The sequence below is a fragment of the Musa acuminata genome, chromosome BXJ1-7, assembly GCF_036884655.1.
Source record: "Musa acuminata AAA Group cultivar baxijiao chromosome BXJ1-7, Cavendish_Baxijiao_AAA, whole genome shotgun sequence".
In the NCBI taxonomy this organism is placed as follows: Eukaryota; Viridiplantae; Streptophyta; class Magnoliopsida; order Zingiberales; family Musaceae; genus Musa; species Musa acuminata.
In genome coordinates this window covers 8,663,715-8,690,865 of record NC_088333.1, presented here as the reverse complement: position 1 = coordinate 8,690,865, position 27,151 = coordinate 8,663,715, and the positions used below count along the sequence as shown (strand labels likewise).

Genomic DNA, 27,151 nt, shown 5'->3' with positions numbered 1-27,151 from the left:
AACCACTCTACCAAATATAAGGAAATGTATCTGTTGACCCTTGACTTTGGCAAATGACTCCAGATGTTGACATTGACACCAGAAATGGGGGAGAATTTGGTTCCAAGTCCTGTCCACCAAAGTGGCCTTTGAACTCCATCACATATGCTCTTGATGTGACACACCCAACATTTTGCAGATTTGTTTTAGCAGCCTAGTGATTTCTTCATCCACATATATATATATATATATATATATATATATATATATATATATATATATATATATATATATATATATATGTATATAATACTTTTCACTACTTGGATGAATGCAAAGGAGAAAAGACACACTATGAGATTTGTTAGAAAGACTGTAATTATAATGTATGTGACTTTAAGCAGTGTCACATTTGTATATAGTTGGATAACTAGGTATTAAAGTAGTATTTACAGATTATCAAAAATAAAAGACAATAAAAGTAAGATGAATGCAGAAAATGACTTGTCATATTTATATTTCAAAGCCACATTAAAAATGAGCTCAAGAAATAGACAAGCAAACCACCTTTAGAACCTTCTGATCAGCATGTGAATGTGTTAATGGATTGAAAAGGGCACCTCGTGATCCGAAGACCAGGTGATGCTGTTCTGGAACCATTGTATGTGTTTGCCTCTCCATCTCAACTTTGTCTGGGATATTTCTGATGATGAAATTATACCTTGAAGATTAATTATAATTTTCCTTCTAGAACATGATACATGATTTCTCATCATTTTCTTGTTTTCTCAGTTTGGAGGGCTGTATCTGTCTGTGAACAGCTTATGCATTAAATTATATCTCCAGCCATTCTGCTTTCAATTCAAGGTTTACATTTGTCTTTTTGCCTGAAGGAAATAAAATATGCATCTGCTCATACCTACATATGCATATATAATGAGTTCAGATTTGTCTTCATGTTGGCAAAGCACCTGCTAAGGAAGATTACTTAGCAGTTGCTTGTATTGCATATCGTCTGGAAATTTATTGATCTTAGTTGCTCCAATGACATCAGTGATCAGCATGAGGTCCACCATGAATAATTATTCCAACACTTGTGTATTGAATGAAGCAACTTTCAATATCACTCTCTCTTCATTCATTGAAATGAGCATCATTAACTTCCATCAGAGAGATAAATGAGCAGATTTAACTTTGCTCACATTGAATCTGCATCAGATGTGATACGGTGGAGAAACAATGTCTATATCAATGGGTAGGTGCAGGGTTGAAACCTTAAAACAAAGCTACAGCCATCAGTGTTATAGGTCCCTTTTTGGCCATATTCCTGGAAACCTACAGCATGAAATTTCCACAGTTGATGTCACCAGAAATGGAGTTTACTTCAATAAATTCCAATGGGACTCTTTTATTTTCCCTCATTTTCACAGTAAAATCAAAAGAATCATATCACCTTCATGCTATTTTTTTTTCTCCCTTGTAACAGTGGAGCTGATGATCTCATGAGATACCTAAGAACAGTATTCCTTTTGCAAGTTTGGTGATGAAATGTGGTCTCTAACATGTGTGGTATTAAAAGTCAGAAAGGGGGAACAATCCGATTCCAAGGGATATGGTTTTTATTGTTCATGTGAGTTTTACGTTGAACAAGGTGATGATAAACAAAGAGAACAACCATGAAAGGTTGCTACAGGCCAAGCAGAGCAGTTGAGAAGATTCTATTCCTTCATCCTAAAACCTGTTTGAGTTCAGAGTCAAGCAGCCCATTGGCACTTACAAGTCCAAACCATGGTTTTGAAGGATATAGAAGACAGAGATTTGAACAGTCTTCTGCTTGCTGCCTTCTTCTTCTTCTTCTTCTTCTTCTTCTTCTTCTTCAGGTTTACACTGCAGTTGACCAGCCCCCTGCCACCACACAGAAAGTTCATGCATCACCAGGAGAAGGAAAAGTATTTGCCAAAATCTTCATTAAAGAAAAAGAAAAGAGGTCCGCAGACCTTTTCATGAAGTCTTGAGATGAGGCACAGAAGTTAATCTTTATTGAAAGTGTCAAACACATGCATCTAAGGACTTCATGTTACAACTGCACCAAGTATGAAACTGAGAGTGACATTTTTGTACACCATCAGAATGATGGTGTTCTTGCATCACCCATCCGACCAGGCTCCATGATCTATAGACTCTTCACACAATTATCTACCTCATAAGATTGCAGGAGTTCAATGCCTCATCATAAGAAAATTTTGAAGCCATCAGCATTACAAAATTACTACATCATCTTGTGATAAATTTCATTCATCTGATCATTATAGGCTTCGTGGCTTCTGACAACTATCTGAGATTTAGTTTTTACAATATAATTCATCATATGAATTATTAGTTTGTATAGAAATATGGAGTACCACTCACTATGAGAAGCTGGACTTTTATCTAGGAAAAAAAAAGGAATTATTTCATGGTATATAGTTAGAAAATACATTTTTTTGGGCTAAAAATTATGTTTACCAATTAAAAAAGTCACTTAAAAAATAGTATATGTATATAATATAAAAGTAATCCTTTTGAATAAATGTGAATTGTAAATGTTAACTCATAAAACATTAATATTGATATTTGGATCAACCTGACTATTAATTCCATGACGAATTTCATATGAAAATCGATGTTTATTTTTCGAGTTAGTCCCTTTGACGGTTAAACTAGTAACGCAAGATAATTTTAGTAAACAATTACTGATCTTGATTATATAATTTTTTATATAAACCTATAGAGGGAATATTCGACGGTATGGGTGGAATATTCAATGTATTTAGAATATTCCTCTATGTTGGACTAATGTCCACATGTGTTTTCATCGTTGATTATGTTGCCACATTTATATTGTGGGTAAATATTTTTCCTAATAAGAAAGTGAAAGATATGATACTCATCTACCATTGTGTCTCTTTCATCTCATGTATTCCTTATTAACAATTTAACATGAGAACAGGGAACCAATAGTCTTACCATGAAAATGAGGACTTAAATACTTGGCATGATTTAGACCTCGGTAACCACATAAAATGAATATTGTGATAGAGAAAATTACTTCAACTTTTAAATATTAATAAGTTAATATTAACTGCTAAATATATTAAGGTGGGCCGCATGTCGGCCCACCTTCCCTACTTGGGCGGCCCATAATAGGCCAGCCCACCTGTCATTTCCAGAAATGTTAAACAACACATCTCAGAATATTAGGATGATAGCAATGGCAATGTCATACAAGAAAAGTAATTTCCTGCTGCGTCTAAGACACAATGGGATCGTTGGATTTGGTTGGGTCATCTCCCTTTACAAAGAGTGCTCATTGAGCAGTCCACATCGGCTGTCTTCTCACAAGAGGAAAGACTTATGGACTTTGGGGCTACTGTACTGTTCTATGGTCTCCCATGTTCGATTCAGTCCCACAAAGCTTCGATGCATGCTTTGTATCTCGGTTGACATTGTCGCCACAGACAATGGAAGGGAGAAGTCAGTGCTGTGTAAGATTTGTCCTCCTCATCGCCGCAACGAAGTTGACTTTGAATCTCTCTAAACTTTGACCAGGCTGTTGACTTTCTAAAACTTCCGTGCTTTCCTCGCTGGTTTTCATGCCACATCAACCATCTTTGCCACACCAATCTTCATAGCATCCATCTTATCTTACGCTTCAACAAACAAACAAACAAATGGTAGAGGATGATTGATGATCACAAGGGAAGTCATATTATTCAATTCTTGTAGTTGTGTGATGTTAAATAATAATGATCATTGTCAAAAATGATGAATGATATAACCTTTGGAATATAGTTATGTATTTTTGTCAACAATGAACAAATGTAAAAATAATATTATGGTAATTTTTAAAATTTCTATGATTTTTTTTATTGTGGGTAGTGATCACTTTTTCGTCATAACATTAATTTTACATTTCTTTTTTTTGGAAAAATTATACAGCTTTTCTTATTTTTATTATTTTTATGTGTATATATAATTATATATATGTATTTAAAATCTAAAATTATCCTTCATTGATTTAATTGCCTTGGAGGCTAATCTCGTAATTCCGTCGTTTCTTTCCTCGTCCGTCCGGATCCGTTCGGTTGCGTTTCCGTTTCCCTTTTGCCGCCCCGCTAAGTAATCGCTTCCCCCTCTGTCTCTCTCTCTCTCTCTCTCTCTCTCTCTGTTACCAACGAAAGCGAACCATCCGAACCGAGACTAGAAGAGCCGAAGGCTTCCTTCCTTCTTTTTCTTCTCCTGTATTCTTCTTCTTCTTCCTCTTCTTGTTTCTTCCACGCTTTGTCCAGGGCTTTGGCCACTAATTCGTCCTATTCGGTTCCCGTCGTCTCTTCGCTGCCTCCTTTCTTTTCTTTATAGTGGGTCCTCCGGCCCCTACAGGAAAGGTGCCTCCTTGCTTCCCGAGTGGAGATCCGGGACCTCGATCCTGATCCCAAGTGTGGCTGAAGCCGCGAATCCTTACTTGGCTTTCGTTTCTCCTTCCCTAAAGGCGCCTCCTTTTTGGTTTAGGAGCTGGAGTACTGGCAATTTTGGTCCGGAATTAGTTTACCCGGGAGTTTGCTTCTTGGCGTAGTGTGGCGTTCTTGTGATCCTCTTGTGATTCCTGAGGTGGGGATTTGGGATTTTGATCGGTGATGCCGGTGCCGGCAGTCGCTCTTTCTGCGATCGCACCTGGCGGCGTTTGCTTCAGCTCTCGCTCGACGAGCCATGGTAGCTCGCTGGACTACGAGCAGAATGCCAGATTCTCCTCATGCAGCAGCCCTGCCGTGTCCTCCTCCTCGACCTGCAGCCGGAAGCCGATGCAGGGTGGCCTCTCGTGTCTGTTCTCCTCGTCTCCGTCGGCTCGCCTCGCGCCCACCACTGCCTCCACGAGCTTGAACGACGAGCACTCTTCTCTATGCCACGATAATGAGCTCGGGAGCTCCTATTCCTACTCCCCCTGTTCGTCCTCCTTCAAATGTAGAGAGCACAGCCCCGTTAGCGTGTTTCAGAGCTTGGCCTCGTGTTCTTCCAGGAGCTCTCCTTTGTTGAGGATTCCTCGGGACTCGAATAAGGTGGTCGATTTGAGGGCAGGATTCCAGGAGGACAGGAAGAGAGAGCCCTCCCGGAAGAGAGAAGTTCTTCCAGGAGTTCTCGGCTCATACTTGAATTATGATTCCCCTAGCCTTCCAGTTTCAGGGCGTGTTGGCAGTGTAAATGCAGAGGATCTACCTTTTGATTTCGAAGAGAGCTTGGGCGAGCTGGGAACCAGTGTGGAGCCGTATGCGAATGAACTACTCGCTGGAGCCCAATCGAGGCATAAGATATTCACCGACGAGTTCGTCGTAAAGGCGTTCTACGAAGCAGACAAAGCTCACAAAGGCCAGGTATTCGATCTCTTGCTTTCTTTCCATTAGCCTAGTACGAGGAAAACCTGAGAATTATGAGATGAAATGGGTTTATTCTTTCTACTTTCATGGATTGATTTCTTCCGATCCTTGTCAATTTAAACAACTTACTTCGTCTTCTTTGTAAGATGAGGGTGAGCGGCGATCCTTACTTGCAGCACTGTGTGGAGACGGCAGTCCTACTTGCAAAGATCGGTGCTAATGCTACAGTTGTTGCTGCAGGGCTCTTGCATGATACGGTTGATGATTCTTTTATGACTCATGATTATATACTTCGAGAGTTTGGGGCTGGCATAGCTGATCTTGTCGAAGGGGTAGGTCCTTCTCTTGCTGATCTTTTATTTTCCAGATTCTATAAGAAAAGTAGAACATGGAAGAATTCTTGTGTTTTTTGCTCTTCTGTTCTGCTTTTCCTCCCTTTTTGTTGTGCTGCTACTGAATGAATGTTACAGTTGAGGTGAGAGGAAAATGACTAACAATACATGCGTTCATGGTCAGAGACACTTTCATGTCGAAAGTGTAGGCAATTCGATGGCTGTGTAGGGCAATGGCTTTTAGATATTTGACATGCATGCTTTTGCCCGAATTGCTGAAGGTGCTTATACAGCAGAATGAATGCCGGTGGCTCCAACTACATACATCTCTTAGTATATAAAAAGCAATTTGAGTTGCTGAGCACTCGTCGGAGTACTTAGCTAGGAATTTTACTTATACAATAACATTAATGCTGTCATTGGAGAAGGAAAGAATCGCCACTAGCTTTAAGTCTTAAATGCTAGAAAGAAAAACCAGGAAAAAGGTATTAAAATGTCGATTGACAGTGATCTAAATAACGTTGTAATCTGAAAGGATTTTCATTTTTTACCCTGCTAGTGGTAGTTAATTTTGGATTGGTAAGTGTGGGAATCTGGACATGCTAAGACATAATTGCTCTCCAGAAATGATAGAATGCATTTGCCGAACCACAGATGAGTGAGAACAAAGAGCAATAAGAAAGCACTCCTTTGTTTTTCTGCAATAAAACTGATGTATGCAGCAGAAAAAAGACCCTCTTAAAAAATTTTTGAGCCCTGAACCTCATAAGTTTCCTAATTATACTCCCAATCTTTTTCTTCTTTTACTTCTTTTTCCCTATTTCACTGTTTTCATAGAAGAAGAAGAAGCTTACCGTAACCTGCCCATTGCCTCTTTTTTTTTTTTTTGAAGTCACATGGACTCTATAGAAGCAGCCAAAAGCCTTTTTTATTTATTTAATCCCATGTCGCAGAATTTAATTCAAAATTTTGTTGGATTGCCTTCTAGACCCAGCTTTTGTCAAATGAACACTCAAATTGTGCTATTATCTCTCCAAATACTAACAGCGAGCTGGAATGCACCATCTATTTGGGGTCGGCATCCCTCCCGATGCTAGGAGGTAAACTAAATTGCAACTGTTTCAGTTGATCAAATGAGCCTTTATTTTGCTTTTACCTTTTACTCCTAGCCATTTTTATTCAATCTTCAGCCTTAACTACAGCAGTAGTAACATTCGCACCGATTGACAGAGGAAACTGTGCTGTAGTTGTATTATCTGCATTTTATTGGTAATACAGGCAAGAATTTGAATATGACTTCGATCTATAATGACTTGACTATTTCATATTTGGATGAATCATTATGTAACCCCCTTTTTTCTCTTTTGTAAAATTGAAGGTGAGTTCTAAATGCTGTCTCTGATCATGTTTTCAGGTCTCAAAGTTAAGCCACTTGAGTAAACTTGCTCGTCTGAACAACACGGCGAATCGAACTGTTGAAGCTGAAAGACTACAGACAATGTTCCTTGCAATGACAGATGCTAGGGCAGTTCTTATAAAGCTGGCTGATAGATTACACAACATGATGACATTGGATGCTTTGCCAATGATTAAACAACAGAGATTTGCAAAGGAAACATTGGTGATTTTTGTGCCCTTGGCCAACAGGTTGGGAATCTCAAGTTGGAAGGAGCAACTTGAAAATTTGTGCTTCAAGCATCTATATCCAGAGCAGTACAAAAAGTTATCACTCAAACTTCTCAAGTCCTTTGATGAAGCCATGATTTCATCTGCCATAAAAACACTAGAGAAAGCCCTGAAGGATAGAGGCATTTCTTATCAATTTCTGTCAGGGAGATGCAAGAGTTTGTACGGTATTTACTCCAAAATGCTAAAGTAAGTTGTCTTCCTCCATATATGAGTTGATGTGCTTCAGTTTTGCTTGTAAGAGCATGATACATAAAAATACTAAATATCTAAGTAGCTTATCTGAAGTGGTTTATTAGCAGAATAAGTCCTGAAGTAGATCCTGTAGAACTAAGATTTCAAGATCGCAATTTTGTATTACTTGGTAAAAGAAAAGAATGATCTTTTGGTATTGTCTATGGTAAATATAGGTGGAATTTTTTTTCATTGATGCTTATGTAACCTATCCATAGGAAGAATCAAACGATGGATGAGATTCATGACAAACATGGGCTACGTCTGATAGTCGAGAATGAGGAAGATTGTTATACAGCCTTAGGTATTGTACATGACTTGTGGGCTGAAGCTCCGGGGAGTTTCAAAGACTACATAGCGCATCCCAAGCACAATGGGTATGTAGATGGTGAAACTTGGCCATCTTTTTTTCCTTTTTCTTTCCCAATCTTTTGGGCTCTTTCTGAGTTTCATAATGCAGGTACCGATCTCTTCACACTGTTGTTCTAACTCAAGACATGTGTCCTTTGGAGGTTCAGATTCGAACTAAAGCAATGCATCTGCAGGCAGAATTTGGAATTGCTGCCCACTGGAGATACAAGGAAGGTGATCATCAGCATTCTTCGTTTGTTCTTCAAATAGTAGAATGGGCTAGATGGGTTGTGTCGTGGCAATGTGAGGCTTTGAACATAGACCGTCCGTCGTCATTCGGTGATGATGATTCAATCAGGCCTCCATGCCCATTTCCTTCTCACTCTGATAGCTGTCCCTACTTCTACAGTCAACAATGTGACTATACCGGACCCATTTTCATCATCATACTCGAAAATGAGAAGGTGAGCTGCTCGTGAACTCACAGGTGATAAATGTATCATTCTTCATATTTGTGATTTTTGGTATTCACGAGCATCATCTGCTGTTCTTTAAATGGTCTACTCATCCCTCTAATGTGATAGCTTGTGATTCCTCTAATGTGATAGCTTGTGATTCCAGATGACCATACAGGAGTTGCCGACAGATTCAACGGTGATGGATCTCCCGGAGAGAGTTGGGCGAGGGAGTGCTCGGTGTCCTGGGTATGGCTTCACAGTGAAAGAAGAGCTGAGGCCAAGGTTGAACAATCAGCCCGTCAATGACCCTAACCAGAAGCTGCGGATGGGCGATCTGGTGGAGCTAACGCCAGCCATTTCAGACAGATCATTGACGGAGTATAGGGAGGAAATGCAGCGCATGTATGACCAAGACTGACTGTTTCGGTCAGGGCAACCGGAGAAGCTGATCTGTCTCTGTACTAACAGTAGCCATTCTTCTCAGAAAAGAATACAAAAAATACAAAAAACACTTGCCGCCATACTCCTATCGGATCCTTACCATGTTATAGAAGGAAAATGTAGTGTATCATTCATTTGCTGACTCAGGCTAACCAAGCAGAAGAAGCTAATCCATATCTGTAGTTATTGCTGTGTATAGGAAAGTTTGTTCACAGACCATTGTGAGCAGGAGCTTAGATCCAATTGTAGCCGGAAAAAAAGATCGGCTCCTCGATGATCTTGTACATTGTAACTAGTTCACAGACAGGAAAAACATATGTGAAAAAGGAAAAGAAATCTCCTTTTGCAGCATGTCTGCATGATTTTAAGCCTTTTTTTCTCTGCATTTCCATCTGAGTGAAAACAGGAAAAGACTGTGTTGTGTGATTTCTGGTAATCGACTCCATTGATATATGCATGCTGCAGGAGCTTCCATATCTTGCTTGTGGAGTGAATTCATACATACACCATAGGTTAAATGTCTCTGAGGTGAAGGTGATGAACCATGCACCAAATGGCCTTCTTGATGAAGATGGAATGATCATATTCTTTGTTCCTTTAGACAACCCAGACATGAGACCACAAGAATCTGTCTTCTTCCTCAAACTAGTTTGAATTGATAATAACAAGTTCATATGGTCCAACATGACAAGTTACACAGAACAATCGTAGGTTTTTAGACCTGTCTAATTGAGATACAGATTTCATCACAGCTTCAGTGCCTGAAGGTTTGGAACTGTCAAGTCGTCATCACCTTGGTCGTTTTGCTGCTGAAGACAGAGGGAAGGACACTCTCTGTAAGGTTTGCTGCTCTTGTGACGAATTGGCAACTAAGGTAGGGTTTACATTAGAACCGTTGACATCTTCCTCTGTTTCTTCAACCTGAGGAGGCTGCTTCCTCGGTATCAGTAGCTGGTAATTGGGGCTGATGAGAGTGTCCTGCTCCGGTGGCAAGGGTATGCTCCCTGGCGGTGCGATTGTCTTGGGCAACGGGATCTTGTTTCTCCTCCTCGCCAGCTCAAGTAACACCTACAATTCGTTGATGCAACACAGGATTACTGCTTGCATATTCTACAAGATGCTATCTTGAACCAATTTACTCATGAAAGAAGAGAACCCTAGAAATTACTCGTTCTCCGAGTCTCAGAACCAGAAAGCCGAAACATTTTACAGAACAATCGCTTCGAAGAAGCCCAGAAAACGTTCCATTCGTCGAGAGAGCGAGGGCTCGATGTGAAATCGAGCGGCGATGTGGAATTAGGGTTAAGGGGTTTGGGAGGGGAGGGAAGGGGGGGACCGTACCTCGCGGGGCGGGGGCTGGGAGAAGGAGAAGTTGACCTTGGACTGGATGGCGAGGCGAACATCGTCGGGGTCGATGGCAGTCTTGGAGGCGTGCTCGGCGTACACCTGAGCGTCGGAGAGAACGTCGACCACGTAGCGGTAGGCGAGCTCCAGGAACTGGTGCACCACCCGTGGCTCGTACTCCCCTTCCCCCAGCCCCATCGACCGGAGGAGCTCCTTCACTACCCGCGCATCCCGCGGCTCCCCCGCCTCCTCCCTCAACCCGCCGCCTCCGCCGTCCCCCTCCATCGCTTTTACGCCCCTTCCTCCTCTGTACGCGTGCTTAATCCTAAAAGATCGAGACTATGATAACTCACTGTGATTCTCTGCATAAGTCAAGACACGATGCAGATCTAATCGCAATAAAAATTACTTCACCCGTTCAGCCCCGGGTCCCACTTTCAGATTGGCTGTGCAATTCACGAAGATAAAGCTGAACCGTGTTGGTGTCCAACACGGAATCTCCATCCAGACCACCCAATGGGTTCAACACGTCCAATGAGGATGAGGCGGATCGTGCGGTGTTCCTCGTTCCGTCCCGACACAGTCCTTCCACTACGTGTCATTTAGTGATTGGTTGATTCTCAGCGGGTTCCACATGATTGGTCGTCAAATCCAACAGGAGAGGCGACATCCCCCTCCGTCGGGTCTCCTCCGTCTTTGACTTCGACTGAGGTTTCATCACCACCTGACTCAAAACTCTTCGATCTCACAGGAGCAGACAAACCTATTTAAGCTCGCTTTGCAGACTCCATCCATCAGTGCGTGCATGTCCATGACCGTCCCCTCCCGAAGCCATGGGGCTGTGGGAATCCATGTCGCTATCTTTCTCCAGGCTAGTAAAAGACGAGCCCCAGATCGACTCTGATGCGCAGTCCGACGACCAGTCCGCCGCCTTCTTCTTCCTCTTCTTCATCTTCCTTCCCATCACCATCTCCCTCCTCGTGGCCCTTCACCGCTGCCCGCATAGGGGGCGCCGCCACGCTGATCTGATGCACCTTTCCGTCACCATCACAGGTCCCCGGTAGCCAACGCCAGGTGCTCCTGCAGCAAGGAGCTGGCGGTGCGGGCATGTGTACCTCCGGGCGTGCATCGACGAGTGGCTCGCGGTGCTGTCCGACTTATACCCTCTCTGCAGGCGGCGCGTTATCGGCAGAGGAGCAGAAGAGAGAACCGAGGACCGCCGGGGCAGGGTTAGCAGCGGCGGCGGCAACTCGCTGGTTGTGCGACTGGCTCGGCTGGTCTGTGTGTGTATCAACGACTAAATCACTTTAGATCTCGAAATGGTTTATGATTATTATTTTTATTTTTTGAGAAGATTACGTGAATAGGGTTTAATTGCAATACCAATAGTTTCTCTTGGCAATTAATGAACGTAGACGAGGATGCAGTCTACGTGATGCTTGGATCTGCATGCATGGAATACATGGTCTGTGAGACAACGATGCAGCCATTGTTTTCTGCATCCATCACGAACTGCACCACCTCAATTCACAAGAGGAAGAGCATGCGAATCATGCTACATTTGTATATGTATATGCATACTGAGGATTTTAAGGAAGCAAAAGGACAACAACAGAAGAAATACCACTAATGATACTAAATTGAAAACATCTTAAATATTGATCCGATGATGATGATGATGATAAGTTTTGTTAAAGAGTTCACTCACCTTGAATATGATACTCAATACAAAACAAATGGGGAAAATGGGGGAAAGAAATGGCACTGGTAAACCTCCAAAATAGACCAAATAAGTGCTCCTGCAACTAAGAATCAATAGTATTATAGCGAAAGCTCATCATGTCATCTAAGTTAATATTGTAGCTGTTATAGCAAAATACCAAACAACATAAAATACACACAATCCAGAAGCCATCTTGAAACATCACATATCATGGAAAGCTACTAAAGAATTTGATGCTGATGAAAATTTAATACCAAAACCGACATTAATAGAACAGAATGGGCAACAATTCATACAAAGTCCAAGCTCGTCCGATCACAAATATTAATATTAACAAAACATAACACACAAAAATGCTGCATGTGTTGGTTCAATGTGTCAATGCCAGTCCCGGGCGGGTGCATTACCACAATCCTGAAGGAGGAGAAAATTTGGGTTTTTTTGTACAAAAAGAGCACCAAAATCCTTAAAAAGTACGAGGAGTCCGCTTAGCGTAATAGGATCTGAAGGTAGATATATATATATATAACTTGGCTGTTGAAGTGGGGACATGTGCTACATCAATGGGCTGCAATGGATTCGTTTGAGACTCGGACAGACAATTCTTAACCTCTCGAAATCCTCGATGTATATCTGTCCAATAAAAAAGAACAAATGTAGATTGTATAATAGTGAGGTTTGATCCTAAGCAGATATAATGCTTATCTGATGCTATTCGACATCATAAAATCTGTCACCAGATTCATAGATAGCAAGCAACCGCACCTTTGGGCAGGAGTGGATGTTGAGGATTTCCAACATGCTGCAGTGTGATATAGCAGCTTCTAATTCTTCCTCTACCAGCATGCTGCAGGCCTGAAAAAAAAAAGTTTTGGCAGAAATGAATAAATGTCAGTTAAATCAGCCTGAAAAACATTTTTGATATCTGCACCTGAATGCAATATGCATGTTGCATTATGCCACACAGAGAACAGAACAAGTCACATATCACATCATATAATTTCCACAAGAACGGTGGGTGGTACAGGATAATACGAAACATGCCAACCGGATGTCTTACTTTCGATTTAACCTAGTCAGAATATGGACATGACATACCAATGCAGAAAATACCAATATGCTGGACATCCCTAACAGTGAATTTTATGATCAACCTTTTTTCATTTGGTTGTAATCTCGATATTCAAGTTGACATTAAGAAACATTCAATCGTCTGTAGACAGAGGGGGATTGACTTGGCTGTTTGTGTTTCTCAGTCATCTACATTCAAGTTTTGATACTAGAATTTTCCTAATAAAACTACACTGAAAAGCCAACAACCACATTCTTTTCATGGTAATGTTATAATCGTGAGGTAGATTACCAGAAGCTGTAGGTTGTTTAGCCTTGGACAATTGAGCTTCAAGATTTCCAAGGAGCTGCAGTAACTATAATTAAAATACAGGAAAATCAGCAAATTTATTAACCACATAAGCGATAGGAAATGACAAAGTTCAAAAAATAACAAGGAAACCTTTAGAAAAGGGACACTAACCTCAAATTCAGTATGCTGAGGTTGGTGCATGATAAATCCACCTCCTTCAAATATGTGCATAGGTTAAGATTTATTTTAGATAAATGGGAACAATTAGCTGTAGAAGGAACATAAACTCTCTTTATTCTTGGGCATCCAGTACAACTAAGAAACTCAAGCAAATGTTCTGGCTTCTTAAAACCCTCCCCATCATTTTGAACTGATATCGAATTGGATGAGAAGGTATCAACTGCCATATTAGATGAATTGTGCCTTGAACGCCAAACAAGTTCGACCATATTCACACAACCATTCAGGTTCACATGAACCAAATTTGTGCAGTAAGCAAGAAGCTCTGTTATAGCAGACTGTCCAATAGATGAATATGACAAGTCTAACTCGCGAAGGGTAGGAAGTGCGCCTTTTTTATAAAGAGCATACAGGGAAGAATCTGTAAGAAACTTGCAAGCTGAAAGTTTTAAGATCTGTAGGTAGAATTTCCAAGTTAGATTGCTTTCCATACGTCCCTGAAACTTCGTGACAAATAATGCTGATACGAAAATGGTCCAGAAAACTATCTGCCTTATTACATAAAGAAAGGCATATTATGTAATAATATTCAAGCATAGTTGATCTCAAGGTATGCTGATGCAGCTTTATTTTTTGTGAATCGACCTAGGTTGAAGTCAATTGGGATCTAGATCTACTCTGGTCTTCACATTATTTGGTAGAACCTTTTTTCATTTGTAATTTATAGACAAAGCCAATTTTGCTGAATATTTAAGAAGCCTTCAACTCAGCTAATTCTATGGGCTGGCTGCAATTTTTCAGAGATACAAGTGCAGTTATTTTTGCAATAAGTAAAAGGTAAAAGTTCCAACAATATCTTTATTTGGCTGCTCTATTCCCAGAAAAGATGGTCATAAGGAACACAACAGTTGTTTAAAAAAACAAAAAAGGTGCATGCACACAAAAAAAAAAAAAATTCCTACATTTATCTATATTTTCTTATGTGTCGTGAACCCTAGCATACGATAACAGAGCCTTACAAATTTATAATTTGCAAAGGTAAGCTGTTTCTACAAGATATATTCCATCTCTGTCCGCTTAAAAAGTAATAGTCAATGTTAACTTGCCTACAATGTTCCACAATTAACAGTTTCTGCCTCATTCTCCACAATAATTCTAGTCCTAATAGTAGCCAATTGTTGTTGAAGATTAACCAACATCAAAGTTCACATGATAGACAATAACCCATACAATGCAAATTAAATGCAATAAAGTCACGAGAGGGTAAATTTTAAAAATCGAAATGAAATACCAATGAATTTAAGATATCATATAAAAAATATTTCCAAGAAACTTACCACTAACCGTGAACAAGTATCAAAAACCGGTTGTAAATTCATCAGAAATGTGTAAGATAAATCAAGCAGGGTCAAATGATGAAGCCAGTGCAAAGAAGATAGCCCGACAGGTCCAATGGATAGGCATGATGACAGGATCAAAGATTCAATATGAGGGCATGAAGCCGCTGTTGTAGACAATGATTCATCCATGAATTGTCTGTATATACAAGACATATCAATCAGCTTACTTGTGAATAAGAATGACAAATTAAACATGAGAAGAGATGGCAAAAGACCTGCAGAAGGAAGCATCCAATGATGTCAAAGAAGGGCAATGAATTGATGCTTGAGACAGAACACCACAACCTTTAAGTTCCAACAGTGACATTTTTGGAGCTTTGATAACAAGAACATTTAGCTTTGGACAGATCCCCAGATTAAGGGACTCCAGACCCACCTTAAAATAAAATTGTGCTCAGTACTCAAGCAAATTATATATAAGAAATATTTCTAGTTTTATTAAATAACAGTAATAAAAACTCTAAAAGATAATTCAGCTGACTAACATACACAAACTTGAATACATACAAATAGGTTTATGCACAATGCAAAATTTACTTAAATGCTATAAAAAAAATCAATTACAGCAGAAGTAATCAAGGAAAAAATTCTTGCTAATATTGTACTTAACAACCATAGATAACACTCCTAAATAGAAACAAAATGCAGATGACAGCTTATATAGAGAAACTAAGATGCTGCTAGCAACATAATATTATGAAAATAATAATAATACAATCAAGCATAACATAAAAAACAATATGATAAGTGTTCCAAAGTAACTTGGACCAGTGTGTTTCAATGGCCAGTAATAAATAATATTTTTTTCTCTCCATTCACATTGTCACCCATCAAAAGCCTGAGTTCCTTCCCTGATTACATCTTAATTTCTTACTGCCTATCTATCCAGTTCCAAGATTTCCATCATTATCCTGGATGTCTGAATTAAATCTTACCCACCGAAATCAATTTCTGGTAGGCCTCTATCTTCTCCATGTGTTTTTGTATTTACATCATTTTACTTCAAGAATTAATGTAAACAATGTCCACCATAAATTGATATTCTGCTGCACACCAGGAAGTGGCAGTCTACAACTGAATCACAAATAAAGAAAGCAACGCAAAAATGTTTCTTATCCATTTAAATGACCAGCTAAGGCTTTGATTTGGTCATTAGTCCAGTAAGAACTGATTTGGTTTTGAAAAATCCAAAGATTAAGAGTCGTGAAGATAGAGTCTCAGCAATAATCATGCCAACCTCCTTCAGATGCAATGTGTCAGATCAATTTGAGTCTGTAGGAAGGCATGTGAGAATCAATTTTGTATCCCTTACCGTATATTTTCTTTTTCTTTGTTCAGTTTGTAATTTGCATGTACCGGCACAATAATGTAATAGACCATGTTGATGGCACATACTATTCCATCCAGTGGCAGGAAAGGCACCAATATGCAGAATTTAGTCATTCATGATTACAATGTCCAGTTAGCATTTTGTTCTTTTAGCATTTTTTCTTTAAGAAAATAAAATGATGTGATTCACAAGTAACACAATATGCGAACATATTCCAAGGAAGCATCATAGCGTCCAAGTCCACTCCAGTACTAGTCAAACATATGCAGATCAGTATTCATAGAATTCACAGTCAATCATATGCAGATTTGTTCAAAGTCAACAAGTCCCAGAACTCTTAACCACATATATCTGGACAAGAATATTTGTAGAGAAACTCCCAGAGCTAAATAGATGAACTCCCACAAATTAGCCACAAATAGCCAAGAATATTATCCACAGCTACAAAAAATTTTACACGACCCCTTATCTTCTTACCACAGTATACATGTCCAGTATATTAAATGAAAATGTGAAGCCAACTTACTGGACAAAATGAAGCTCTCTCAAGATGATCACAACCATCAAGATTTACTTTTTGAAGCTTCGGACATGATAGATCAAGATTAGTCATAGCATGGCAACCAGCAAGAGACAGAGTCAATAGAGAACTATTGTTCAGTCCAACATCACTTATCCTCTGAAAATAAAATTTATCAAGAAATAGATAAATTCAGCACACATTTCAAAAGTGTTATAACAGAATTCACATGCGAAAACATTGGAAAGCCAAAAACATAATAAGATAGCAATTACGAACAAAAACATGAAAACATTTCAGTTCTTGGACTGGGAAACTTGAAATAATATATTGCCGACAATATGGCCCAGGACTAATGCAGTGTGTCAGCACAGCAGCAGAAACCAAGGCTTTCAGTAATTGGCATCATGAACAGTGATATATAATATATAGCACTGCAGCAGAAGCAATGGTTGTATGTGTGAAATAATAATCAATATGGTTGCTATATTTATGATCAAGCCATAATGTGATTAAAGGATATAAACTTCCGTTCCACGTATAGAAGAATCAATTATGTCTAATAGAGACAATATCAGAATTCAGAACCATGATTATTGCTTTAACTAATAGATTAAAGGCTTTTTTTTCTTTAATAATCTAACTCCCAGCATGTACTTGTCTCTGTTCAACCCTTTATTATTTAAGAAATCGAACAAACTCATAATGGAAAATCACTTTAACTTTGCACCCAAAGCAATTAAACCTCGGCACAAATCACAACAGAGAACTGGAGTATTGGGCAAAACATATTCATGGCCCTAGACATCAATAAACAAACCCATAAAAGGAGGGGACCAAAAATCATGTAGTAGTTAAGAAACAAAATGTCTGCAAACCTCGCAATTGTCAAGAACCAATGACCTGAGCATTGGGCAACCACCTCCGTCACTAAACACCTCACAAACAGAATTCATTAAAGATTCACAATCACTAAGGTCCACCTCTTGCAAGTTGTGGCATTGCAATGATAATGTAGCCAAACTTTCTTGCTTTTGCAATACTAATTTCTGCATTACAATAATCAACATCTAATAAAACTTCCAAAAAACCAAAATAATGCGACAGTAATATAGTAGTCTCATGAAATAAAAAAACTTACGTCAATTGCTCTTGATGTAATACTAATTCGGTGAAGAGCCGAACATCTAGAAACTTTTACAGATTGAAGCACAGGACTCCGCAGATTCAAATCAACAAATCTAAAGCATTAGCAGAATTAGAATCCAACAAAAGAAAACAACCCAGGAAAGGATCTAAAGACAGAGTCACTAAGAGAGAGGAGTTAAATAAGGAAAAGGACAGGAGAATGAGTCTAACTTGCGCAAGTGTACAAGACTAATAGACTGCAAATGTGGCAGATCCAGTGAGACAGACGTCAGAAGGCCACAGTTATCAAGCAGTAATGCCTGAAATGATAAGGAATTTTGGTGTAAATGCAGCAACAAAAAAATAAAACAAATTTGTTGAAAGAAGAAAACAATGGAATAAGATCAAACCTCCAGCATGTGGCTATACGATAATGCAGACATAGATGTTGAGGTTATTCCCTCACAGCTATCAAGTTTTAAGTCTATCAACATTGGCAATCTTACAGACTTCCCACAAAAGCACAAGAACGTAAGCACATAATCACCACAGTTAGGATAAATTACAGCAGCAGACGATCAGGATTCACAAAACTAACCTCAAATGAGACATTTGGACAATATGAAGCATCAAGAATGCACAGATTTGGACAAGCATAAGCGATTTCACGTAGTGTTTCATCCGTAACACATGAGCAAGATGACATATTTAATGATCCCAACAAGGGGCATGTTGTAACAGCTGATCGAATCGCAGCATCAGAAAGCTTATGACAGGCTGTTAAATCCAGTTCACGTAACTGTGGGCAACTAAGTGAAACATGTGCCATGCTGGTGCGCTTGAGAGACAATATTTGAAGCTGAGGGCATCTGTAACAAGCCAACTTACATGAACATAGTTGACACACGACAATATGCTCATTAATGACTAATCAGCAGTGTAGTTACCTGATAGAAATCCGGAAAACGCGACATTTCTCAAATTGAAGATCATGTAACCTATCATGATATACAGTGATCTCCTGAATGTTATTGCCAAGAGATGCATCGTGAATTCTCAATTTGGTTAATGCAGGACAATCCGTCAAGGCATGGAAAAACCGATCACCAAACTGACCCTTTTTTAAGATCAAAGTTCCAAGATGCCTGGACAAGTACACATTTTTATACATCAGCAGGAACAGAAAAAGTAAATGGTAGTAGCAAGAATAAACACCCGTTCAAGGACATGAAACTTAATTAAACCTGAGTGAAGCCATTGCTTCAATGACAAGCGCATTGGAATTCAGAATGTCAGCCATGGTCAACGCCATGGCATTTGGGTATCGGCGACATATGGCAATAACTGTAAGTCAATGAAGACATCAGCACAGCAACGAGAATGGGCTCTAAAAGATAGTATGGAAGTTCATACAAGCACTAAGTCAGGCTTCCAAAAGACATGACAAGATTCCGACTAACGAATTGAAAGAACTAGTTATGGCCATTAGCTGTTACTAGCCAAAAACACTGAACAAAGAGTTTTACTTTCATACAATGGCTTCACTAATAGTGATGCCTTTGCAGCGCTCATGGCAGGAAAGAATTCATGTAGCCTACCTCAAATATTAATATACAGCTCACTATTGGTGTCCTTTTTTCTTTTCTTTTTTGTTGTTGCTGTTTTTGCTAATGTTATTATTAATGTTAATATACAGCTCACTATTAATGTTATTAATAGTGATACCTCACAATTGTTGTCAATGTCTTGAAGCTCCATATCACACTGTGGATTTATAATACAACTTCCAGAGCTTCCTAGCTCTCTTCTAACTTCTCGCTGAGATGGATGACGTTTCAAACCACTCATTGCGGTTTCCAAATCTACACTTAACTTGGACATTCAGCGAGAAGTTGTACAACAGGATGCCGCAAATAACACTATCATTTGGATGATGGATTGTCCACGGGCTCATCTTCATGCCCTGGGGTTTGGTCTCTACATGACATCTCCAGTAAGGTCATTAGCGGAGTATTGAATTCTCCATATCCCATAGCAGTGATATGATTTATTGATATGTTCGAATAGAAATGTTAGATATCAATATGTAAATCAAATTTACAGCTAGCAAGCGTTTGTTCTTTCTCTTGTTGATCAAGAACATCAAGGCCCACATATGCCCCACAATACTTATAATTTATGGTACTTAGATTCTAATCAAATGCACTTTTAACGGCCCTCATTTATTAAATGCTCAGTTCTTGGCTACATGACCTTGAAACTAAAAAGAATACATCTGAAAGAATCTAATTTATGAGCAATCAATTATCAATTTCAAGTTTCACACAGTCAAATATGCATGATCTGATTTCCACTGTGATGCTATGCAAATGCCCCAAGAATATTAGCAATGGTATGCAAGCACCCCATGGATATTCAGCAAAGAATTGGTCAGATTCAAACTAACAAAAGGTGATCAAAATTAATTTTACTGATAGTTTCGTCAAATAACTGCTGCAACAGCCATTTGTACTGTGCATCAGAAATAACACAAAATAAACACATGCTGCAGTCACAGATTTTCTCAATTAATGATGCAAATGATTGCCAAATTGTACTAAGTACACTATATTAGAATTCATACAGTTCTGCGGGGAGATTGCTGTGCTCGTGAACTCCAAACATCTCCAAAAGTCCTCATGTGTGCTAGCCACTAACCATTGCTTGCAGGTTGCTCCTGCTCTACATAAATCTTTTTGGCCCAGAAAAGAAAAAATCTGAAAATCATACAAATGAATGTTTATACTTGCAACCAATCAACAGCAACCATAAATATCAAATGGTTAGGTTGGACATACCAGGTGCAATAGATCATCTGAAAGATCCATCCTAATTTCTAGATCTTCAGTGTTTCTCATACTTGACATATCTTCATAAGAACTTGCCCTGTTATTAAAGTCACTAGTCCTTCCAACAGCATCATCATTAGGAAAAAGGTTCAAATAGTATGCCACCTCATTTTCAGACAATGCTGATGAATTTTGAGACATAAAATCGACAACTGCAGGTTGACCAGTTACTTCAGCATCTGAAGAAGATGGAAACCTGCATGAAACACACAAAATAAAAGATGAACTAGTCATAAAGTCACATTAAGGTGAAAATCCAACTCCTAACGGATCAAAGATGAGACCTTGTTCATAACCATCCTCGGCCATCAAATGACATATTTTAACCATAATAAATAGGAGGCATGAAATCTCCTGAGATATCCACTTAAATAAATTTGTGATTTACAACACCCCCAACAGAAAAAGCACAGGTATCTAAGAGGTTAATAAGACTGGAGAAACACATCAGTTGACAAAGGCAATAATAAAGAAAGGGGAGCTTTCGCATAGGAGTGCCTTAGAAGGAAGCACGTTACTGAGAAACTAGAGTTAAAGAAAAAAGGCATCTCTCAGAAGTTCACAGGACATGGAAAAAGACATACATTATTTAGCAAATGCAATATTAGTGAGGGGGACCTTTTATAAGAAGGAAATTTGAAAGGGAAACAAATTATTCAGTATGAGAGGAAGGATGTATTAGGAACAGGGAGCAGGTTCCAGATTAAAAAATATTGAAATTTGGATAGCATAATTATGAGAGGTTTGCCGTTAGTGTATAATAGTTGTAAAATTGTTTAATCACAATCTTCAAGTAAATAATAAAAAGCAGTATGATAGTCATAAATCTTAGAACAAAAAATGAGATAGAAGGATATCATATAAAATCAACCAAATTGAAGTGAGAATACCATGCTCAATCTGTTAGGATAAGTGACCCAAGATGCTTAAACCCAAGTAAATAGTAGCATTCTTGGACTATTATATCAATCCAAATCTTTACTCATTTCCAATGTGAGATTATTTTTACCCATTTCACATGCGATGTGAGACTAACCAGGGATGTTACAAACTCCCTCACTTAAGGGCTTCACGTCCTCGTCGAGACGCAATCGTAGACCTAAATCAGACCGTAGCATGATGTACATGGGGCCTCGAGTGGATTCACGTCGTGCCCTTCACCTCATCGATGGATAGTTCTTTTTAACACTAGCCTCTCAGCATGTCCAATACCAATCTATCAAGATCCGATCTGATGGAATAACTTCCTCATTTACTTCGTTGAACCTGAACCAGTGATCCAAAATGTTTAAACTCAAGCTAATAGTAATAGACCCATATGACCTAAAAGTCAATTCAATTTTTTTCCCACTTTCAATATCAAACTAAACTTGGTTGTTACAATTAATATCCAATTTAGTCACATAAGAAGTCAGCTAGGGTATAATGGGTATACTATTAATTTGGGTTTAAGCATTTTTGTCTAGTGGTTCAAGATCAACGAAGTAAATGAGGAATAGGTTGTGATAGAGAAACTTCTTAAAGGGTTGAAATCTCAATTGCTGGGACAATGAAGAAACACATATGAAACTCAATTAACCAGGCAACATGAGTTTATGTTCAAGTATCTGGAAATTCCATCATTTGCAGTACATAATAAACATTGTCAGTTTGATTTACCAAAGATCTTTAATAATTCTAAAACCTGAAAGTAATTGAAAACCTTTGTCAGACATTCTGCTTAGAATAGAGATAATTCATTTAATCTGAGTGGGTAGCACCTTTTCCCTAATTACTCAAAACTTCTTTGGTCTTCATATGTGCCGTATAACACCTCCAACTTGGATTCCCTTCCTACCCAATCGTGTACTACAAAGAAAATCCACTTGTAATGCCCAAAACATACTAAGAAATTCAATTTATGTTATCTCTTTTTATTAGTAAAAGCATTTCTGTCAAGTGTATTGATTTCCCTAGATATTCTAATTTCCTAGTTATAAGGGTGCACTTTGTGGGGCTTATATATTATACATTAGATCCTTCCAAACTAGTCTAAGCTGTTGGGAAAGTGGCTGTACATCCAACTGCTTGTATTAATATGGTATCAAAGCAAATCATGAGTTTGTATCCTAAATCGCATTAACATTCTAAGTCCAACAATCTTTCATCTGACATATACATGAAAGGGATGTTTAAGCTTACACATAATGTTCGAGCTTTCCCACTAGCTTAGATGTCTGGAAAAGTGCTCTCGCGGCTCAAACTACGAATATTGGTACCTCTAGAAGAATCTCAAAATATAGTATGCCTCGTACACCAGAAAATTACAGAAAATATTTGGTATGTCGGTACCAACCAATATCATTGGTACACGGGTATACAAGTATTTTATCATTCTCGTGCGGTTGGTATGTTGCAAGTATTTGAATCCATGCAGTGGTTCCCAAATCAATCGTCCTAGAATTTTCATGAAAAGCATTTGAATGAAAAAACCACAGTAGCAAATACAGACCTTTTGAAACGAATGTACCAACTTATGAAATATTACTTTTGACGACTCAAACATGGAAATCATGACAGGGGTTAGATGTATCAGAAACTAAAAGTTTAACTGATACAGATGACAAAGATAACAAAAAACGAGAACTTACTCCAGGGAAGCAAATACTTTAGGCCGCTTGTGCTGAGTATCCCTGTCTATATCTGATCCAGTTCTCTCCATCTCGAAAAATGCTTCATCTGGCAGGCTAACATCTCTTTCCTGAGGCATAGCTACTGCACCCACCAGTTCCTCCCCCCATGTCCTCAAATTTGTTTGTCTTGCGATGAAATGCCTGGTAGCTGACTGTCTCTCATAAAACCATGAGCACCCGATGCCCCTCTCCACCGGAAGGACACAATCGCGCTCTCCGCCATCATCCCTGCCACCATTCGTCAGCCCTGAATTCCATCCCCAACGCCCCAGAGAAAGTCCAAGCTCCAGCTCCTCAAATTCTTCAGCCTCGTCATCATCCTGCCGCCCGACCTCATCGTCCCCATCCCTTCTTTCATCATCATCAGCGACAGCCTTCATCCTCCCGTCCGCCATCCCGCAACGGCACGTAGGCCCTCAAGCAGTCGTGCCAAAGGAAAACCCTAACCCTAGTCAAAATCCAAAGACTACCATGAAAAAAAAAAAAATTCAGACGCACGAAGAGAAACCTAATTCCAGCCTTGGGTCCAAGTACCAGCAAACCCTAACCCCACACTTGAATCCCAATGGATCGGAGCCCTGAAATCAAAACGCCCTCAAAAAAACAAAAAAGCACGAAAAAATCGTCAAAAAAAAAAGCGATCTTTTTCCTCCCAAGAACCTTAGTGTCAATCAACACGACGGAACGGCGCGATCTTTCTCGATCTCCAGCATTCATATAACACTAAGAAAATCGTTTAAAAAGACCGATCTTTTAACTCCCAAGAACCTTTACTTCATCAAAACGATCGGAAGACGAAATCTTTCTCTATTTCACGCAAGAAAATTAGGGTTTCTACCTTGGAAAAATCAGAGGAAGTCCGCAGCGGTTTGATACGAGCTCCTTGTGTCGTCGAGGCCGCTCGAGCGGAAGGAGAGTGGATCGGAAATTACGATTACATATATTTAATACATATATATAGCTGCGAATTAGTTCTCTCTTCTTCCCCCTCTTCGATTTTCTCGCCGCTTCGCTTCCTTCGCTCTCGCGTCCTTTTCTTTTTCTTTTCTTCTCTTTTTATTCCCTTTTAAGAAGTATATAATTCATTAACTGTGAGGATGTAGCGGAAGGGATCCAACATTTGTTGAGTGGACCGATCAGTTTACCAAACACGGAACCGCCCTTCCCGATTGGGCGGAAGATGCGGGCTCCACCATCCCGTTCCTGCTTCCCTGTCTCCCCAACCGTCCCCGATTGGGTCTACCTAAGCTGACACGTGGGGGGCAGAGCAAGATAGAATTAGGAGTTGCCCGATCTAGTCGAAGCAGGGAAGATATGATCCCGAGGCGAAGGAGGTCGGTCTACCTTCAAATAAACAAATAAATTAATATATCATTAATTTAGGAATCCTACAAACACTTGTGAGCTCCTCCGTTTTGGATTAAGCATGAGAAATATTATTATGATTTGATGAAATCGGAAGATAGTCTGAGATCCAAAGCTAACATGAGATGAACGACGTGTTCCACGCGAAGACGACGACCAAAATGTCAACGCCGTCACTGACATCGGTGGCTCTCAATGAATGAATTCGTCTGTTCCTGGAGATATCATCCGATGCTCCATCATATCATTCATTAAGGAATCCAAAAAACAATTGTTTGCTCGTCCGTTTTTGGATAAAGCATGAGAAATATGATTCGATGAATCAGAAGAATATAGTCCGAGATCAAAAGTCCAGCTGAGGTGACCGACGTGTTCCACGCGAAGACGACGTCCAAGTCAAGAGACGCATTCACTGCCGAAAAAAAAGTCAACGACGCCACTGACATCAGCGGCCGCGCAATAAATGAATTCGATAAACGTGCTTGCTTTGCTGCTTCCCTCTCCCGAGTCTATAAATACCTGTGATCTCTTCTCCTTCCCGGGCGCGAAGAGCTAGAGCGATGGACAGGGCCGACGCGACCCTTGTTCCGGATGCTGTCGGCGCCCGGGCTTCGGCTCCCACTACCGCTGCGACGCCAGCGACTTCGACCTCCACAAGAACTGTGCTTGCATTACCGGCTGTCGCCGCAGTCGACGCCCCACCCGTTTGGCCAAAGATTCTGCGACGGTTGCCAGTTGCCGGTGCGAGGAAGTCATTGCAGGTGCAGCCTGTGTGACTTTGATCTGCATCCTCGGTGCATCCAGCTGCGAAGGAGGTGCGTCCGTCGACCTGCGTTGACAACTGTAGAACATCCGTTGACCAGCGTTGACAAAGAGATACTGTATTAGAATCTCAATCTATAGGTGCTCGATGGAAGATCTATGTAAGTTGTGGGCGGGCATGTGTAAGTAAACTCAGTGGAACATTGATACAGATTAAATCAGAAATTTATTTGCCAAAATGTTGTCTCATCTCTCAGTCAAAGATCAATTCTGCTGTTAATTTCGATTCTTATTCATTTTCTTATGAACATGAAATGTCTAAACAAATTCTCAATAATATCCAAAGAGTTTTTTTTAGAATAATAATTAAAATAATAAAATGATGGTTCGGGTATTCAGCATCACACTGTCAAAAATGTATTCATTTCATAGGCCAAAATCCTTATCAATAATAATGATAGGATAACTCTTGAGATTTAAAATAAAACACTCAATCATTTACTAATTGGAAGTTTTTATTTTCTCTTATTTGGCAACCTCAAATTAGGTATCAAAAAGTAGATGACTATAGGATCAAATATCTTTGCCTCTAAGAACTATGAATTACTCAAGTTCCTCTATCTATATTGTTAATATATATATATATATCAATCCAAACACCTTAAATACCTACTTTTTGATATCTAACTTCTTTAAAAATCATTCTAGAATTCCTTAACACAATAAGATTGTTTTCATCCAATCCTTGTTAAAAAAAAAAAAATTCATATTACAAGCAACTCGATCATTGGATTTTTATTTCAAATGACAAAGCTTGGTGATAAAAATTTCATTAAACAACAAGTTTTATCGATACGAGATTAAAGGCGCATAGGAATGAATTAGATGGGCAATAAAGTTATAGGAAAGACAAAATAAAAATTTAGGTAATGGTACCTTTACCTCTATCATTGTATATAAGATTCAACTACTTCAATTCTATTCTATTTTTTAAAGTCGAGAGTTCGATTCTACACTTATAATCGGCTATCGCATACTCTAAAAGCACTTATCAATTATCGAAAAAAGAAGGAATTCAAGGAAGAGGAACATTGATGCGCGATTTAAATGTTTATCTAAAAATTAAAATATTTTTTTGAAATATGTTTTGAGATCATCTTCCTATTTCTTGAGATTTCTTCTTCTAATTCCCTACAACCATTCTCAGCTTCATTGCTACTTCGCTGTCGCATCTAATTTATTTCTTTATAGAAACATTATTGAGGGGATGACTACTAATACTAATTTAAACTATTCATTACTGTCTCATAATTTTAACTATATTACTAATTATAATAAAAGCTTTTACGTCTAATTTGAGATTTACAAAATTTTAGATAGAAGAATGATAATTACTATTGGAGCTTTTCGTCGTGCTACCGACAACTTCGACTAAAGACTTTCTTAAAACTTATTCTCTTGGAATCCAAAATATTCAAATACGCTCAAACTCAACAAATATATACAAATTATATCGATAACGCAAACTTGACACTTATATCATTATTACAATATCCATATCAAAGGAAAATCAAAGTATTTAAATTT

The 27,151-nt window shown here is 39.1% G+C and overlaps 3 protein-coding genes across 4 annotated transcripts; 1 reads left to right on the top strand and 2 right to left on the bottom strand.

The window, feature by feature from the left end:
• Positions 1-4,190: 4,190 nt before the first annotated feature.
• Positions 4,191-9,257, top strand: LOC103991823 (probable GTP diphosphokinase RSH2, chloroplastic). Its single transcript, XM_009411364.3, has 6 exons — positions 4,191-5,384; positions 5,534-5,719; positions 7,134-7,594; positions 7,858-8,016; positions 8,100-8,454; positions 8,612-9,257. Exons 1-6 carry the CDS (start codon positions 4,653-4,655, stop codon positions 8,864-8,866), a joined length of 2,148 nt encoding a protein of 715 aa, XP_009409639.2. The 5' UTR covers positions 4,191-4,652; the 3' UTR covers positions 8,867-9,257.
• Positions 9,258-9,522: 265 nt separating this feature from the next.
• Positions 9,523-10,533, bottom strand: LOC135678641 (transcription initiation factor TFIID subunit 9-like). The gene is made up of 2 exons (XM_065191678.1): positions 10,231-10,533; positions 9,523-9,957 (listed from the first exon to the last, which is right to left on the bottom strand). Exons 1-2 carry the CDS (start codon positions 10,516-10,518, stop codon positions 9,679-9,681), a joined length of 567 nt encoding a protein of 188 aa, XP_065047750.1. The 5' UTR covers positions 10,519-10,533; the 3' UTR covers positions 9,523-9,678.
• Positions 10,534-12,193: 1,660 nt separating this feature from the next.
• LOC103991398 (F-box/LRR-repeat protein 15) lies at positions 12,194-24,485 on the bottom strand. 2 transcript variants are annotated; one of them, XM_009410840.3, is made up of 18 exons: positions 24,276-24,485; positions 23,396-23,903; positions 20,715-20,961; positions 20,501-20,633; positions 19,122-19,221; positions 18,825-19,022; positions 18,476-18,746; positions 18,288-18,386; positions 18,109-18,197; positions 17,891-17,990; positions 17,628-17,798; positions 16,756-16,908; positions 15,115-15,275; positions 14,837-15,035; positions 13,491-13,954; positions 13,320-13,383; positions 12,722-12,811; positions 12,194-12,589 (listed from the first exon to the last, which is right to left on the bottom strand). In XM_009410840.3, exons 2-18 carry the CDS (start codon positions 23,830-23,832, stop codon positions 12,512-12,514), a joined length of 3,054 nt encoding a protein of 1,017 aa, XP_009409115.2. In that variant the 5' UTR covers positions 23,833-23,903; positions 24,276-24,485; the 3' UTR covers positions 12,194-12,511. The 2 variants fall into 2 exon arrangements, with proteins under 2 accessions (XP_009409115.2, XP_018684722.2); XM_018829177.2 differs by having other exon boundaries at positions 23,396-23,885.
• Positions 24,486-27,151: the final 2,666 nt, after the last annotated feature.

Coding starts and splice junctions, on each gene's coding strand:
- LOC103991823 (XM_009411364.3), top strand. CDS start 4,653: ATGCCGGTGCCGGCAGTCGCTCTTTCTGCGATCGCACCTGGCGGCGTT. Junction 5,385..5,533: donor ACAAAGCTCACAAAGGCCAG/GTATTCGATCTC, acceptor CTTCTTTGTAAG/ATGAGGGTGAGCGGCGATCC. Junction 5,720..7,133: donor TAGCTGATCTTGTCGAAGGG/GTAGGTCCTTCT, acceptor TCATGTTTTCAG/GTCTCAAAGTTAAGCCACTT.
- LOC135678641 (XM_065191678.1), bottom strand. CDS start 10,518: ATGGAGGGGGACGGCGGAGGCGGCGGGTTGAGGGAGGAGGCGGGGGAG. Junction 9,958..10,230: donor CCCAGCCCCCGCCCCGCGAG/GTACGGTCCCCC, acceptor AACGAATTGTAG/GTGTTACTTGAGCTGGCGAG.
- LOC103991398 (XM_009410840.3), bottom strand. CDS start 23,832: ATGGCGGACGGGAGGATGAAGGCTGTCGCTGATGATGATGAAAGAAGG. Junction 18,387..18,475: donor GTCCAAATGTCTCATTTGAG/GTTAGTTTTGTG, acceptor TTTTGTGGGAAG/TCTGTAAGATTGCCAATGTT. Junction 13,384..13,490: donor CTCAGCATACTGAATTTGAG/GTTAGTGTCCCT, acceptor TTTTAATTATAG/TTACTGCAGCTCCTTGGAAA.